General features: G+C 38.4%; 1 protein-coding gene across 26 annotated transcripts in view; it reads right to left on the bottom strand.

Moving 5' to 3' along the window:
• Positions 1 to 847: 847 nt before the first annotated feature.
• SEC31A (SEC31 homolog A, COPII coat complex component) overlaps positions 848 to 15,024 on the bottom strand; it is a 77,964-nt gene continuing 63,787 nt past the window's right edge. For 15 of the 26 annotated variants that reach the window (XM_070393763.1, XM_070393788.1, XM_070393892.1 and 12 more), the window contains 5 exons: positions 10,767 to 10,825; positions 8,701 to 8,964; positions 5,947 to 6,066; positions 2,595 to 2,666; positions 848 to 1,409 (listed from right to left, as the gene is read on the bottom strand). In XM_070393763.1, coding sequence (XP_070249864.1) covers positions 1,230 to 1,409; positions 2,595 to 2,666; positions 5,947 to 6,066; positions 8,701 to 8,964; positions 10,767 to 10,825 — 695 coding nt within the window. In that variant the 3' untranslated portion in view covers positions 848 to 1,229. Of the gene's footprint in view, positions 1,410 to 2,594; positions 2,667 to 5,946; positions 6,067 to 8,700; positions 8,965 to 10,766; positions 10,826 to 12,545; positions 12,585 to 15,024 lie in introns of all 26 variants that reach the window. The other 11 variants (XM_070393721.1, XM_070393729.1, XM_070393772.1 and 8 more) reach the window with 1 other exon arrangement.

Raw genomic sequence — 15,024 nt, 5'->3', positions numbered from 1 at the left:
AGGGATCCCCCCCGCCCCCTGAGTGCACAAACTTTTGTGCACCAGGCCTCTAGTCTATAATAATAAAAGCATAATATGCAAATCGACTGAACGGCCAAACAGGGGAATGACCATCTGGATGACCTTCCAGACAAAGCTGGGGCTATGAAGGCCTACTCTTGCATGAATTTCATGCATCGGGCCTCTAGTCTAGATAATAAAAGCCTAAGCCATCGTTACGATGGAACAACCAAAACCGGTTGCTATGATGCGCACTGACCACCAGGGGGCAGATGCTCAATACAGGAACCATCCCCTGGTGGTCAATGTGCTCCCATAGGGACAGCGCCGCTCAGTCAGAAGCCGGGCTCACAGCTGGCGAGCGCAGTGGTGGTGGCGGGAGCTTCTCCCGCCTCTGCGGCAGCACTAAGGAGCAGCGAGCCGAGGAGTAAGGAGCCTGCCACTAAGGAGCAGTGAGCCAAACAGTAAGGAGCAAGCAGGCAGGCGATAAGGAGCGAGGGATCCCAGATTGTGAGAGGGGTCCTGGACTGCAAGAGGGCGCAGGCTGGGCTGAGGGACCCGCCTTCCCCCTGCCTCCCCCCCCACCCCCGCCCAGTGCATGAATTCCGTGCACTGGGCCTCTAGTTTATTAATAAAGCTCAATGCATTCTACAGAGTGAAAATGCTCAGTCTTTTCCTAATAGATACTAGCTAGTGTTCCCACTTTTTATTAATATTTGCTAAAATAAAATCTATGTAGCAGGCTCTAGATTTAATTATTTGTTCAGGACCAGAATGAAACCAGACACAAATAAAGGATTAAAGCAAACTGAGCAGCTGTTTAAAAAAAGACTACATACACTTAAAATAATATTACACACTTTAATCTGATTGACACGGAGGAAGTAGGGAGGACATGAAAGAACTTTTAGCTCTGCTTTATGCATAACCAGATGCTCCTTTTCCAAAAATACACTAAGGGTTTTAAAACCACATTTTATCAGAATACATCAGGAAAATACTATGTGTAATTCAAGAAATACACTATTTGCATAAGAAAATCATCATGGGCAATAAAAGACTAAAACAAAACAAAGCACCGGGGTTTGGAGCAGTTCTAAGGTGAGTATTTCTACAGAAATAGTGTAAATGCTATGGAAACATGCTAATGAGGATTGGTCCATATTTTATCATTTTAAAACATGTTTCTTTGGAAAATGGCAATAGTGTCTGGGAGTGAAGCTGTCCTTTTAGACACCCAGCTTATTGGCCTGGGTGAGGACAACTTTGAGAACTGGCATGAAAGCAGAGGTCTCGCTGAAGTTGCTGGTGCTGACTATGTGGGTGTGGATGGTTAAGCCTTCAGAGTAGTTCCGGGTTTCAATGCTCCTTGCAATGTTGTGTAAACCATTGATGATGGTGGGTGAAAGCTGAAATAAAGATGGAACCAAGAGAAGTAATTAAATTAGGAGAGAATCCCCATGATATCCTCTACAGACATTAAACCAAGATATTTAAAAGGAGCTTAATATAAACATTATAAAAAATATATAAACCATTTAGCACTTCTAGAAATAGTTTTTTAGACCAAGCAACACTTAAGTTATAAAACAGAACCATGAAAAAATGATATGTAAGGAAATAATTTATGAATTAAACATGTATGATAAGCCAGACTTTTCTTGTAAGAAAAGTCAGATTTTTTCCCTATGCTGAAATGCTAAGGTCTCTCTCTACTTAAGAGTTTTAATTCTTCAATTATTTTAGAAATAGCCTCACACCTTAAAAAAAAAATTCTTAATCATGATATCTTAATGTAAGGACCCATTTTATTCCTAAATCTTGTCTACACTAGAGATCCTGAACTTCTGATCTGTTTCCCTTAGTAGGGCAAAATTCCTCATCAGGTACTAAATTTATCTACTCTTAACTGCTTTTCAGAATCCTGTCATCTCTTAAAACCATAAAACTGTCAGTTTTTTTCATTACTTGGCTTACATGTCCACACTTTTGAGGGAAGACTTTATTTTGGATCAGTCCATGGATCAACCACACAACTACCACTGTTAGAGCAACTTCCTTTGATTTGGTTCTCATGAGATAAATGGTTATTTTTATCTGATGGGATCAGTGTGAGAAATGGGAAAGGGGAATGCTGAAATGCAAAAATATAAAGAAGTCCCAGAGTTATTTTTTTTTTTCTGTCCTAGTGCTTTCATTAATAAAGCCAAGCTATTCTAAAAAGGAATGGAGAGGTGGGGACAAGAGACCAGACGACTGCCTTTTTCCTACTGTTGGCTATCTTCATAGTTACAACACATTAACCTGCTCCTCTGTGGCTACGTGTGACTTCGCCTTTATGTAATAGGTGTGCTAGAAGAAAAGGATCAGGAATCTCAGACTAAGAAAGACTACAGATTTGGTCTCTGGAAAACAAAGTATCTTCCTACTCTGATTTCTTTATTCAAGGGACATATAAAACAAACAGAAGGCCAATTACCTTAACAAGACAGTTTGTCCCCAAGCACACTACACGCAGTGCTGATCAGATGCTTATTTTAGTTACTGGGAATAAATGACTATCATAAATCCTTCTTTTCCCCCCACAAACTTACTGTCTGTTCCCTAAGTTTATCATACAGAAACTCCAAGCGTTTGTTGGCATCATCTAGCTTCCTTTTGGTTTGCTGCAGGAGAAGAAAAACAGATATGTTATATTTGAACATTAACTTTTATCCCAAAAAATTGTCCTATCTCATTTCACTAACCCTTATACTCATGATGTTCAACAGCTTCATTTTATAAAGAAAGGGAGGCAACTATGCTGAGAAACTTGATCAGATTATTAGGACAGAAGTCAGTAATCTCTTAATGGGAGGAAGGCGAGAGGATGAGCCTCTTCCCTCCATGGCACAAACAGAGTACTGGCTGGATTTCATATGGACTGCAAGCTCACTGGACAAGGTGTGTGCATGTACTGGTGCACTATTTCCACAAGCAAGAGGCAGGGCCATCTGAAGGCAGCAATGGGTCAGTATACTACAGAAAAGAATGTCTAAGTACAATTATTATAAATTATGGGTGCTAGAAAGCAAACATATAAGTGAACTAAGATCTTGTTTTAACCTTCCAAAAATATTAGTTATTTGGTATGTTTAATCCTGCCTCTTTCTGAGCCTTTAAAACACCAATAAAAAAATTAAAATTATCATCTGGTAACTTAAGACTACAAAGAGGGAAGTAGTAAAATTAGTTCTTAAGTTAAGGAGATTCCCCCACCCCACCCTAATATTACAGGTATAGTGAGAGAAAACTACTCTAAAACCAAAATGGCCATAGCCAGTTTGGCTCAGTGGATAGAGCGTCAGCCTGTGGACTGAAGGGTCCCCAGTTCCATTCTGGTCAAGAGCACATGCCTAGGTTGTGGGTTTGATCCTCAGTAGTGTGCATACAGGAGGCAGCCAATCAATGATTCTCTTTTATCATTGATGATTGGGTGATCAGGGCCTGCCGGCCAATCTCTTGGTCCCTCCCCCTACCAGCAGGCTCCGATCACCCGATGGCGAACGGGGAACTGGGGGTGGGTGGCGGCAGGGAGTGGGGCCGGTTGCTGGTAGCCAGGGAATATGGCTCTGATTGAGGCCAGGCCTAGGGACCGTACCCATGCACGAATTTCGTGCTCTGGGCCTCTAGTATTTATATTAAAAAAACAACTAAAATGAAAGACTTAAAATTAACTTAATGATCTACATTATGCAACAGCTTTAGACCTGCCACTGTTCTTCAATATTTACTGAGTGCCTACTATGTGCCATCCTGGGGATACAGACTTATGTCTCATGGAGCCCATATTCTACTGGGTAGGGAAATATACTAAATAAATAATATGTTCTATGGCAGATGGTGATGAGTGCCATAAAGAAAAGTTAACAGGGTGAGGGGGCTGGAGGTGTTGGGAGTGGGGGTGGTAAAGAAAGGCTGATGGCTAATGGGACATTGGAGCAGAGCCTGGAACAAGTGAGGAGTGAGCCATGCAGTTATGTGGGGGAAGAGCTCCAGGCAGAAGGAGCAACAAGCACAAGTCCCTGATGCTGAGATGCTCTGGTGTATGTGAGGAAGGAATGTCAGCATGTCAGAAGAGGAGAGAGGAAGAGATGAAACCACTGAGAATAACATCACAAACTAAGTTGTGCTGCAAAATTCCTTTGTGTTGTCTGGACATAATTAAAGTGAAAATAGGAATAAAGCCATACTATAAAAATGGTTCCAACTGCCCTTGGCCAGTGTGGCTCAGTTGATTGGAGCACTGTCCCATGCACCAGAAGGTCACGGGTTCAATTCCTAGTCAGGGCAAATACCTTGATTGCAAGATCAATCCCCAGTCCCGGCATGTTGGAGAGGTAACTGATCGATGTGTCTCACATCAATGTTTCCTCCTTTCTCTCTCTCTCTCTTTCTCTCTCTCTCTCTCTTCCATCCTCTCTAAAATCAAATTTCAAAAATGGTTCCAACTACTGATTGAAAAGGACTTGTGTGGAGGGGAACCTTTATAGTCCCTGTTCAAAGTTAATCTCACAGAGCCCAAGGGGGCAGGGGCAGGGGTAGCTGGGCAAGAAAGGATATTAGAACTTCTCTCCAATTAATTATAGAAATTACTGGAACAGTTTGTCTTTTGTGGTTCTCTTCTGCCTAAGGCTCCTGTGGACCCAGAAGGAAGATGGCATGGTGACCTAGAAGTTACTGAGCTGGGCCATGAACTCTGTGTCCTCCCAACCTCTCTATACTGATTCATGCCTGAAGGAGGACTGGAGTTTCCCCACATATTTTATGGAGATGCTTCTGTTTTTGAATGACTGTGGCCTGTCTATTTAGAGGTGTGCATAGCGGATAGTGTTTACCTGGCTATCAGCTTCACCTCCCTCTCTGTACTAGCTTAGTCATTTGGTTAGAGGTCATCCAGTGCACCGAAGGGTCATGGGTTCAATTTGCAGTCAAGGCACAGAGCAGGTTGCAGGTTTGATCCCGTGAGGGCAAGAATGGAAGGCAACCCATCAATGTTTTTTTCTCTCTCCCTTTCCCCTCCTCTCTCTCTAGAATTATGAAAAATATATCCTCGGGTAAGGACTTAAAAAAAAAAGTCAGACACTAAGGTTTACATTAAATCTTCCCTGCCTCTGCTTTCCCAACACTTTGAGTTCAAGGAATTGCTTTCCAAAAGACCAGCAGAAGGCTGCACACATTAATACTCAATGTTGATGAAACAACAAATTCCAGAAGCTGTTTTTCAAGCAGACAAGTGGCCAGTGGCTAAATAAGTCTATTCAATGTTTTTTGGCAGAAATTGAAATTTCATCTAAAACAAAATTGGCTTTGTGGAGTTTTTGTTGTTGCCAATTCACAGGCATCCTTTAAGTAAACTAAATAAAATCAGTTGCTTTAACTATGAATATGACTCCAATATCTACAACATTTAACTATTTTTAAGATCTTTGCAAAGTTATGTATAAGATTATCTACTTTTAAAAGCTTCGATGTAAACTCGGAAAGAGATCCAAGTCTGAATTTCCTGCACACCATTCTTCTGTCCTATTCATGTGCCGAGCGTGAGGTTTGCTGACAAGAAGCAGTACACACAGTGGTTGAGAGCATAACTTCTGGAGCCAGCCTCGGTTTGAATGCTGGCTCGGACCTGGGTTGTTACTTACTGCTTTTTGCCTTAATCTCCTCATCTGTAGAATAAAGTTGACAACTCTACCCACCATGAGGTTGTTGTGAGGATTAAATAAATATATGTAAAAAGTATTTAAATACATTTTTATATGTAAAGCGAACTATGTTAAGTGCTACTAGCTTTATTATTTTTTGTAGAAACTTTAAGATATATCTTGTAAGATGTTAAGCAGTAATTATAGAAAAATTTAATAAAGGCTTATTTTAATTGGGCAAAATATGAGAAAAAATACATACAGGGTCTGTGGCTGAAGAGAGGCAGCGCTGAATAAGATCCTCAAATGTGGTCTTTAGAATGAGGTGCTCATCTGGAATAGGTTTCTTGGTAATTTTTTCTGCAGGTAAAGCCTGCACATGCTGGAAGAAATATACCACAAAATGAGTAGAAATGACCAGAAATTACCTGTATACACAAAGCCCTGAAACCTTGCGATACAGAGAAACCAACTACCTTATAGACAGGCTATTCAAAACCAAATGAAATTTAATATACAAAATCACTGAGATGAGTAAAAATGAAAATCAGATATCCAGAAGATACAGCTACTCCTTCTACAGCTTTGATTCTTAAAAACAGGATTGGATATAAATTATTTACTTAATTATGGAACATATATTGATCACTATTGTATATTAACCAATGGGAAGTAGAGCTGTGCCAGTAAGAAATAAAAAGAACAAGGCATTTAAAAAGTTGGCTAGTTAGAGCAGCTGTTTACTCTGCATGTTGGCTCATTTTTGTTTATCCTGGCATTCTTCTATTCTTTGGTTTACTTTTAGAGCAGTGGTTCTCAATCTTCTGGCCCTTTAAATACAGTTCCTCATGTTGTGACCCAACCATAAAATTATTTTCGTTGCTACTTCATAACTGTAATGTTGCTACTGTGATGAATCGTAATGTAAATATCTGATATGCAGGATGGTCTTAGGCGACCCCTGTGAAAGGGTCGTTCAACCGCCAAAGGGGTAGCGACCCACAGGTTGAGAACCACTGTTTTAGAGGTTGTTGATTGGGCTATTAACCACCTGGAAGATTAAGCCAAAGGTTAGGATAGAAAAGACCATGATGTTACTGAGTATAAAAATGGAAAAACAAAGAAGGAATGTGTAAGTTTTTAAAGTTTTGATATATTAGCTCATTCATTCAAAAAATATTAGGCAATTATGGCCCAGGCACTAGTTATGTACTAATGAGCCAATACAGAAATGATCTCAGCCCTCAGGGAGTTTACAGGCTAATAAAAGAGAAAGTTTAAAAATGTAATAAATATATGTAAAATAGCAACTGCGGTAAGCCAACAGACAATATAACTGAAATTTAATTAAGGGAAGGCCCTCTTCAGGGATTAGAGGATAAGCAGGAGTAAAGCAGTTATATGGGTGAGTGGTGGGGAAGCGGGTGTTTCCAGACTGAGGAAGAACATGTACAAAGGCAGGATCGTGACACAAGGGGACTACAAAAAGACCAGTGTGGCTAGAGCAGAGGAGCAGGAGGAGTATGAACTGAATCCTTACAGACAAGTGAAATATTTTGGGTTTTATCCTGAGAACAATGGGAAGCTGTAATGTGTTAAGCAAACAGGAGACAAGACCAGATTAGAGTTGGGTGAAGTAAATGCCGGCAGACCAATTCGAAGCTCCTGCATTGCTGAAGACTGGAGGTGAAGGTAGCGTGGATCAGACTGGAAATGTTGAGAAAGAAGGTAGTTGAGAGAGATTTGGGGATAGATTTGAAAAAGAGGTTCGAAGAAAAAGAATATTAATAGCTTTCCTTTTCAATGGTAACTAAGGTTCTAGTCTAGATGAGTAGGGCATGAGCACCCATGTCTACACCAAAGTGAATGGCTGAGTAGTTTCCCAAACTAACATAGACTTGTAATCATAAAAAATTAACAACACATATTTATAACTTATGTTCTTGTGGAAAAAAGCAAGTCCTCTTACCTCCATCAAAACACTGGTTTTTATAATGCAACTATTAATATGTAGAAGTTCCTTAGGCAGAACTCTCTTAATAAAAAAGCATATTTTTATGATAGAGATACAATCGTTACAAATTCGAGTTCAATGAGTCAAAGACAAAAACAGAAGAATTAGTTTTATATTTGGACAGGAATTTGTTCATCTTATGTTAAATTTTGGCCCAGGCTCTTTACTTTTCACGAACAGATCAAAATGTTTATCTTTGTATGTCTAAATCAGTTATATGTAAATGTAATAGGTTTTTCATCATCTAAAACCCTGTCATCCTAGCTGGTTTTGCTCAGTGGATAGAGTGTCGACCTGCGGACTGAAGGGTCCCAGGTTCGATTTCTGTCAAGGGCACGTACCTTGGTTGCAGGTTCCTGGACCTGGTCGGGATGCATGTGGAAGGCAACCTATAGATCAGTCTCTCTCACATCATTATTTCTGTCTCTCCCTCTCCCTTCCACTCTCTCTAAAAATCAATGGAAAAATATCCTCAGGTGAGGACTAATAAAAATAAAAATAAATAAAATAAAATCCTGCCAACCAGCAATTTGTATGTAAAAAGCAAATGTAAATTTAATCTCCATCCGAAGATAAGGTTCTATATAATTAGTTCTTACACATACATAAAAAAAATGTAACTCATTACATTTTTATTTTATAATTTAAAGGGATACACCTTTGAAAACAGCTTATGCTTAACCACCTTGAAGGCAAATACAGATTCAACTGAAATTGTGCCTACTGGTTAGGTATATTGCAATTACTAAGCTACTGGAAACATACACTAGCAAATATACAAGCCTCTTCTAGAAAGTTTGTATATGGTCATGTAATTAAAAAATAATATACATACATAATTAATCTTTTAAAAAGCATTACTATTTTTTATTCAGTTTGTCTAAATTGAAACCAAATTTGCATGTTCACTGATAAAGGTGTAGCCAAAAAGTTAACACATTAAAATAAATTTACTGAAATAGAGTCCTCTCCTGTTCCACTTCTACAGATTTTTACTGTTACCTGGATGGTATTTCCAATAGGACCTCCTGGGGCACCTTCGATATTGGGCTTTGAGAAAGATGGCGGCATGCCTGGTTGACCAAGGGGTTGCTGTAAGCCATGGAAGGAGGGCTGGCCACCTGAAAGATGTGGCTGGGGGAATGAAGCTTGGTTTGACAGTGGACCTGGAGCTGAAGGTTGTTGCAGCATCTGTGACTGGGGATCACCCATGGGGTTCATGATTGGTGATGTGATGGGAACAGGAGGCATGAAGTTTTCTGGCATCTTTTAAAAGATCATAATAAAAGACAACAAGAATAAGAAAAATAATAGCAACATTCCCTCAGATTTAAATAAGGGAGTTAGACTATTCCATGATTTAAAAACATTTAAATAGAATATTTTCAAATGAAATGTTATGCAGGATTTTAGAGTAAAACAAAAGTAGAGCTAATCTGGCTAAGAGGGATGAAGGGCTCAAACCTAGATCTCTCAGTTTCCCCATGTGCTCCCATACTCACTCTCATCATGAGGAGCCAAAACCAAGGTGTTTTTTAAAGAGGATATCAAAGTCTGGAGAATTTTATCTAATAATACTAGATTCAGATATGCCAAATATGTTTGTGTGTTTAATATGATTGCAATGTAGCCCTAACCGGTTTGGCTCAGTGAATAGAGCAACTACCCGAGGAATAAAGGGTCCCGGGTTTGACTCCAGTCAAGGGCACGTACCTCGGTTGCAGGCTTGATTCCTGTCCCTGGTCAGGGTACGTGTGGGAGACAACCAATTGATGTGTCTCTCTCACATTGATGTCTCTCTCTCTGTCTCTCTCCCTCCCTTCTACTCTCTCCAAAAATAAATGGAAAATTATCCTTGGGTGAGGATAAATAAATAAATAATATCACAATGTAATACCCTTCTCCTACATCACTAAGTGGATATTGCCTGTCACAATCACACAAAAAGTAGCAGATTAAGTTTCTGATTATAACTAAATTTTGGGTTTTCTTTCTGATTTACTATCTCCCAATTTTATGTTATGGCCTCATCTTACTATATTTGGGGGAAAGAGATCACTAGGAGGAAAAAGTAGAAAATGGCTTGGGGAGAAAGAAGAAAAGAAAAATATTATCTTGGGCTCTAACAGCTCAATCGTTATTGACATCTAAACAATGCTCAGCTATAGGATATTTCTTCATTCACATTGCATGTGATAGACAAAATATATTTACTAAATTTATGATTACTGTTGAAACCCCAAAACCAAAGCAACTCCTAAAAAAATTTTTGAGAAGCCTGAAATTTTGTTTCTTACTCTTTGTTTTTTTTTTGTTTTGTTTTTTTATTTTTTTATTTTTTATTTTTCGCTAAAAGTATTACAAAGGGTATTACATAAGTGTCCTTTCTCCCCCACCCCCCACCCTTGACAAGCCCCTGCCCTCCCTTACCCCCCAGTGTCTTATGTCCATTAGTTATGGTTATATGGATGCATACAAGTCCTTCGGTTGATCTCTTACTCCCCTCCCTCCTGTCCCCCAACCCTCCCTGGCCATCAGTAGATGAATGGATTAGAAAACTGTGGTACATCTACACGATGGAATACTATGCTGCTGTTAAAAAGAAGGAACTCTTACCATTTGCAACAGCATGGATGGAACTGGAGAGCATTATGCTAAGTGAAACAAGCCAGTCAATGAAGGAAAAATACCACATGATCTCACTCTTTCGTGGATAATTAAGACCATTACAAACTTTTGAACAATAATAAATACAGTGGCAGAGCTACCTCAAACTGATTGTCGAACTGCAGTGGGAAGGCCAGGGAGGGTTGTTTCTTACTCTTTGAAAGAGATCTGTTGGGAATTTATATTTTGCCTACTCAAAGAGGTTTATTCATGGCACTATACTGTTTTCTACTTTCTTTCCTTTCCTTCATCAATTCGAAGATGTAAGCTGAAATACACTTTAAATGTATCAAACAGTAAGCTTTGCCTTTAAAAGGATCAGTGAAGTGTGGTGTGCTCCAAGTGGCTATATGATTAACAGAACATCTGTAGGCAACTGGACAGGAAACTTTTTCTAGTACCTTCTTCTTCTTGGGTACTCTGTTCAAAGCTGGAGGATCATTCCAACCGTTCTGAGGACCTACAACAGAGAATAGAGGGCATTTTCCTTTAGAATCCTGAACAGGAGAAAACCAAGTTGTATCCAGTATAGAATACATTCAAATTCTGCCTTAACCCAGAGATAACTGTCACAAAAGTTTTATCAGCTGAGGATCACTATGTAAACCTGGATTCTCAAACTCATTACCTCTAAAAATCACAAGGCATTGGCTTAGTAGACAAGATACCCTGCCATTAAAATGAAAGAGCTGTGCTAAACAGTGAAGTATTTATATCTATATTGGTGTATAACCAACATCTGTTAACAATTCTTTAATAAAGAAAAAATAAATCACTACAGTCTGCTTTAAAAATGTCTTCTGATATTCAACATATAAAAAAGAATAAAAGTACTAATCTCCTATTTCCCCAAAGAGCAATTCAATATAAGCAAACTATCCACATGGTAGAAACACTTTTTTTAAAAAAGAGAGCTCAACTATACAACAGCAGTACTTTTTATCTTTGCCTTAGGATTACTTACAAAGTAGACAAGGACATTCAAATATCTGCGATAATAATTCTTTTAATGCCACCACACAAATTCCAGGCTGGCAGCAAATATAAAATTAGACTACTGTCAACTTTAGTAAATTTCCTCTTTTAAAAAAACACCTGTCACCTGGCTGATATGGCTCAGAGGTTGAACATCGACCTATGAACCAGGAGGTCACAATTCAGTTCCCGGTCAGGGCACATGTGTGGGCTGTGGGCTCAATTCCCAGGGGTGGCTATGAAGGAGGCAGCCAATCAATGATTCTCTCTCATCACTGATGTTTCTATCTCTCTCCCTCTCCCTTCCTCTCTGAAGTCAATAAAAATATATATTTTTTAAAAACACACCTGTCAAAAAAACTGGTGACAGAAAAAGTGAAAAAGAAAAAAACAAAAACCAACACACCTGTCATCTCAAAGTGAGAAATGGATATAAGTAGAACTCATTAACTACCCTAATGCTAATATCTTTAAAGAAAAGAGAAATAAAACATACCAGAAATAAAACAGGGTAATTTCCAAATCATAATATAATCATGTTACATTTCATCCAGTTTTGTATATGTGTATATGTAAAGACAAAAATTACTCTTTTAATAAATTAAATATTCTTTCAGAATTTTACCTTTTTTTATTGATATTCTTGACATTAAATCACAAAATTGCTTAGCAAACCCAAGAATCTGTGATTAATACACGATGCCACAGAAGTTTTTTTAAAAAGATCTTCTCCTACACAGCATGTATTCATCTGCCTTGATTTTAAAGACAGAAAAAATTTTCTACAAGTTCACGAGAGACAGAATGCCAAATGAGCTTCAAAACTCTAGAGCTAATCACAAACTATTAAACCACATGCTACTATCTGCTTAGCAAATTCTTAAAGTTTTGGTCATACATGGGTTAATCATTCAAATCTCTTCCATCACCTTCTAATCTCAATCATATCTAAGACAATATTGGTATTGTCATTGTCTTTATGTCTATATAAAATATATGACTTTTATGATTTAAAGCTATTTGTGTCATCATGTTAATTCATTCAGTTCCAAGACCTAATTAATTAAGAAGCCGAATTTTAAAAATGATACTGATCAGATTTAGGATATCATCAGCTTTGAAGTTCACATGCATTATTGTGAATGTCTAATAATTCCATTCAATGATTCAGAGATTTCCAAAAGTATATTTTATAACCAATTCACCTTCCAACATATTTGCCTGGTCTTGCACAGACTGATTTTCTGTAGACAAAATGTAAAAGTCACTTAAACAGTATTATCAAAGACATTCTAAGCTCTACTTTTCATTTTATAATTGTTTCTTCTCCCTCCATCAGCTCCCAGAAAGAACAAACTAACTTTATAAGGGAATAAAACTTACTTTTTAATTGAGTTATGTGAAATGTCAGTTTTTAGGTAAAGCAAATTCATTTATGTCAGATTTAATCAACTCCTAAACAGCACTTTTTTTTCTTACTATGCTGTCTCTTTAAAGAGAAAATTTTATTCCTTCTTATTTAAAATAAATTTCCCCTGTTTGCATCAATTATTTTTCTATGATTTGACCAATGAAGCTCAGAAATATTACTGGGGGGAGAGTTCTTCCTAACATATTATAATTAATGTCTATTAATTCCCCCCCCCAGATATATGCCTAACTGAATCCTCCTAACCTCAAATCATGAAATACATTAGGCATGTTTTATTCCAGCCTAGATAATCCTTGTTCAAATTTCTTATCAATTTAACACAGTTTTGTCTCAGCTATAATTTTAACCTCTTTCAATCTTTTTGCTTTTATGTCTTCAAACTATTTAAATAAGACTTTTTAAAAACACAAATTGACTTCTATGTTATAGAGACCTACTTTAATAGGTAAAGCAAGCTACATACAGAACATGAATAGCTATAGAAGACAGTATTATGGAGGTTCATTATGAATGTGCACAATGATACTTTTAGTCAATTTTTAAAAAATCAACAGTATTGTCTAATCTGGAACATGATTCTTTTTTTTAAATTTTAACATTTGTTTTTCTTTTTTTTTTAAATATATTTTTTATTGATTTTTTACAGAGAGGAAGGGAGAGGGATAGAGAGTTAAAAACACTGATGAGAGAGAAATATGAATCAGCTACACACCCCCTACTGGGGATGTGCCTGCAACCAAGGTACATGCCCTTGACCAGAATCGAACCCGGGACCCTTCAGTCCACAGGTTGACACTCTATCCACTGAGCTAAACCGGTTAGGGCTGGAACATGATTCTTCTTTAAAACTGTAAAGAGGAGATAATCCTTATTCTTTCAAAAAACTACAGAATGAGGATAAATCTCTTTCATACTCTTTAAAACATGACATGACTGTTCCCTGGACTGTTTTCCTTGCCTCTGATTCTGCCATGCTGCCCACATCTATTTTGTAGGACCACCTCCAGATTAGCCTCCCTCAAGTACCAATTCGACCATGCCTATGAGCAGTTCAAACTCCTTCACTAGAACTTTTCTTCTTACCATCTCTATATATAACCTATATATATAAAAGCCTAAGCAACCGTTCAACCAGTAGCTATGACGCGCACTGACCACCAGGGGACAGACGATCAATGCACAGGCATGGAAACATGGAACGGACTGATGAATCTCAGAGGGAAAGGGGTCAGGGGGAGGGCGGGAAGAGATTAACCGAAGATCTTATATGCATGCTAGAGGCCCAGTGCACGGATTCGTGCACCGGTGGGGTCCCTCGGCCTGGCCTGCAGGGATCAGGCTGAAACCAGCAGTCCGACATCCCCCGAGGGGTCCCGGATTGCAAGAAGGTGCAGGCCAGGCCGAGAGACCCCACCAGTGCACCAATCCATGCACCGGGCCTCTAGTATAAATATAAAAATTTTGCCTAGGCATTTAAGGCTTTCCAAAATTTGGCCCATGTACAAATTTTATGTCCCAACTTATAACAAAGCTATGTGCTGTACACTAGAAATGCACTGTCTTTTTCTGCTTCCTTACCTCCATCTGGAATAATTGTGATTACAGACTGAACAGACACTCCTTAAGAATTTACTGAATAAGCCCTGGCCGGTGTGGCTCAGTTGGTTGGGCATCATCCCATGCACCAAAGGTTGCTGGTTCAATTCCCAGTCAGGGCACGTGCCTGGGTTGCTGGCTCGATCCCCAGTGGGGGCCATGCAGAAGGCAACTCATGGATAAGGTTTCTCTCTCATCAATGTTTCTATCCCCCGCTCCTTTCTCTCTCTCTAAAAAAATCAATTAAAAAATATATTTTAAAGAATTTACTGAATAAAAAAATAATTTACTGAATGAATTTTGTGATGACTGCAATATTAGTTTCTGTGAGTGTGGGCACATTACTTTGTGGTTCACTAATAGTCAGAGGGTTTGAAAATCCTAGTTTCTGTCAAGAATCATCCAATGGACAAGCAGAATTCCTAAATCCTATAGGGAACCATGATATGACTTAAGACACATTAGAACAAAGATAAAATTTCCAGTCATAATCACTTATATAACCTAAGCAAAACTTGTAGGAAATCAAAAAATAATATATGATAAAGCTGTAACTGTTAATTAAAATAGAGGGGACTATTAACATGCAAGAGGTAACAAAGCAGCTAGCTTGGTGCATGCTGAATACTGAAAAAGTTTGTTTGACTTCTTCCTAA

Source organism: Myotis yumanensis, unplaced genomic scaffold, assembly GCF_028538775.1.
Source record: "Myotis yumanensis isolate MYYU_CA2020_CCGP unplaced genomic scaffold, mMyoYum1.0.hap1 SCAF_1, whole genome shotgun sequence".
Lineage (NCBI taxonomy): Eukaryota > Metazoa > Chordata > Mammalia > Chiroptera > Vespertilionidae > Myotis > Myotis yumanensis.
The sequence above is the reverse complement of the archived record's forward strand: the minus strand, read 5'-3'. Positions and strand labels throughout refer to the sequence as shown.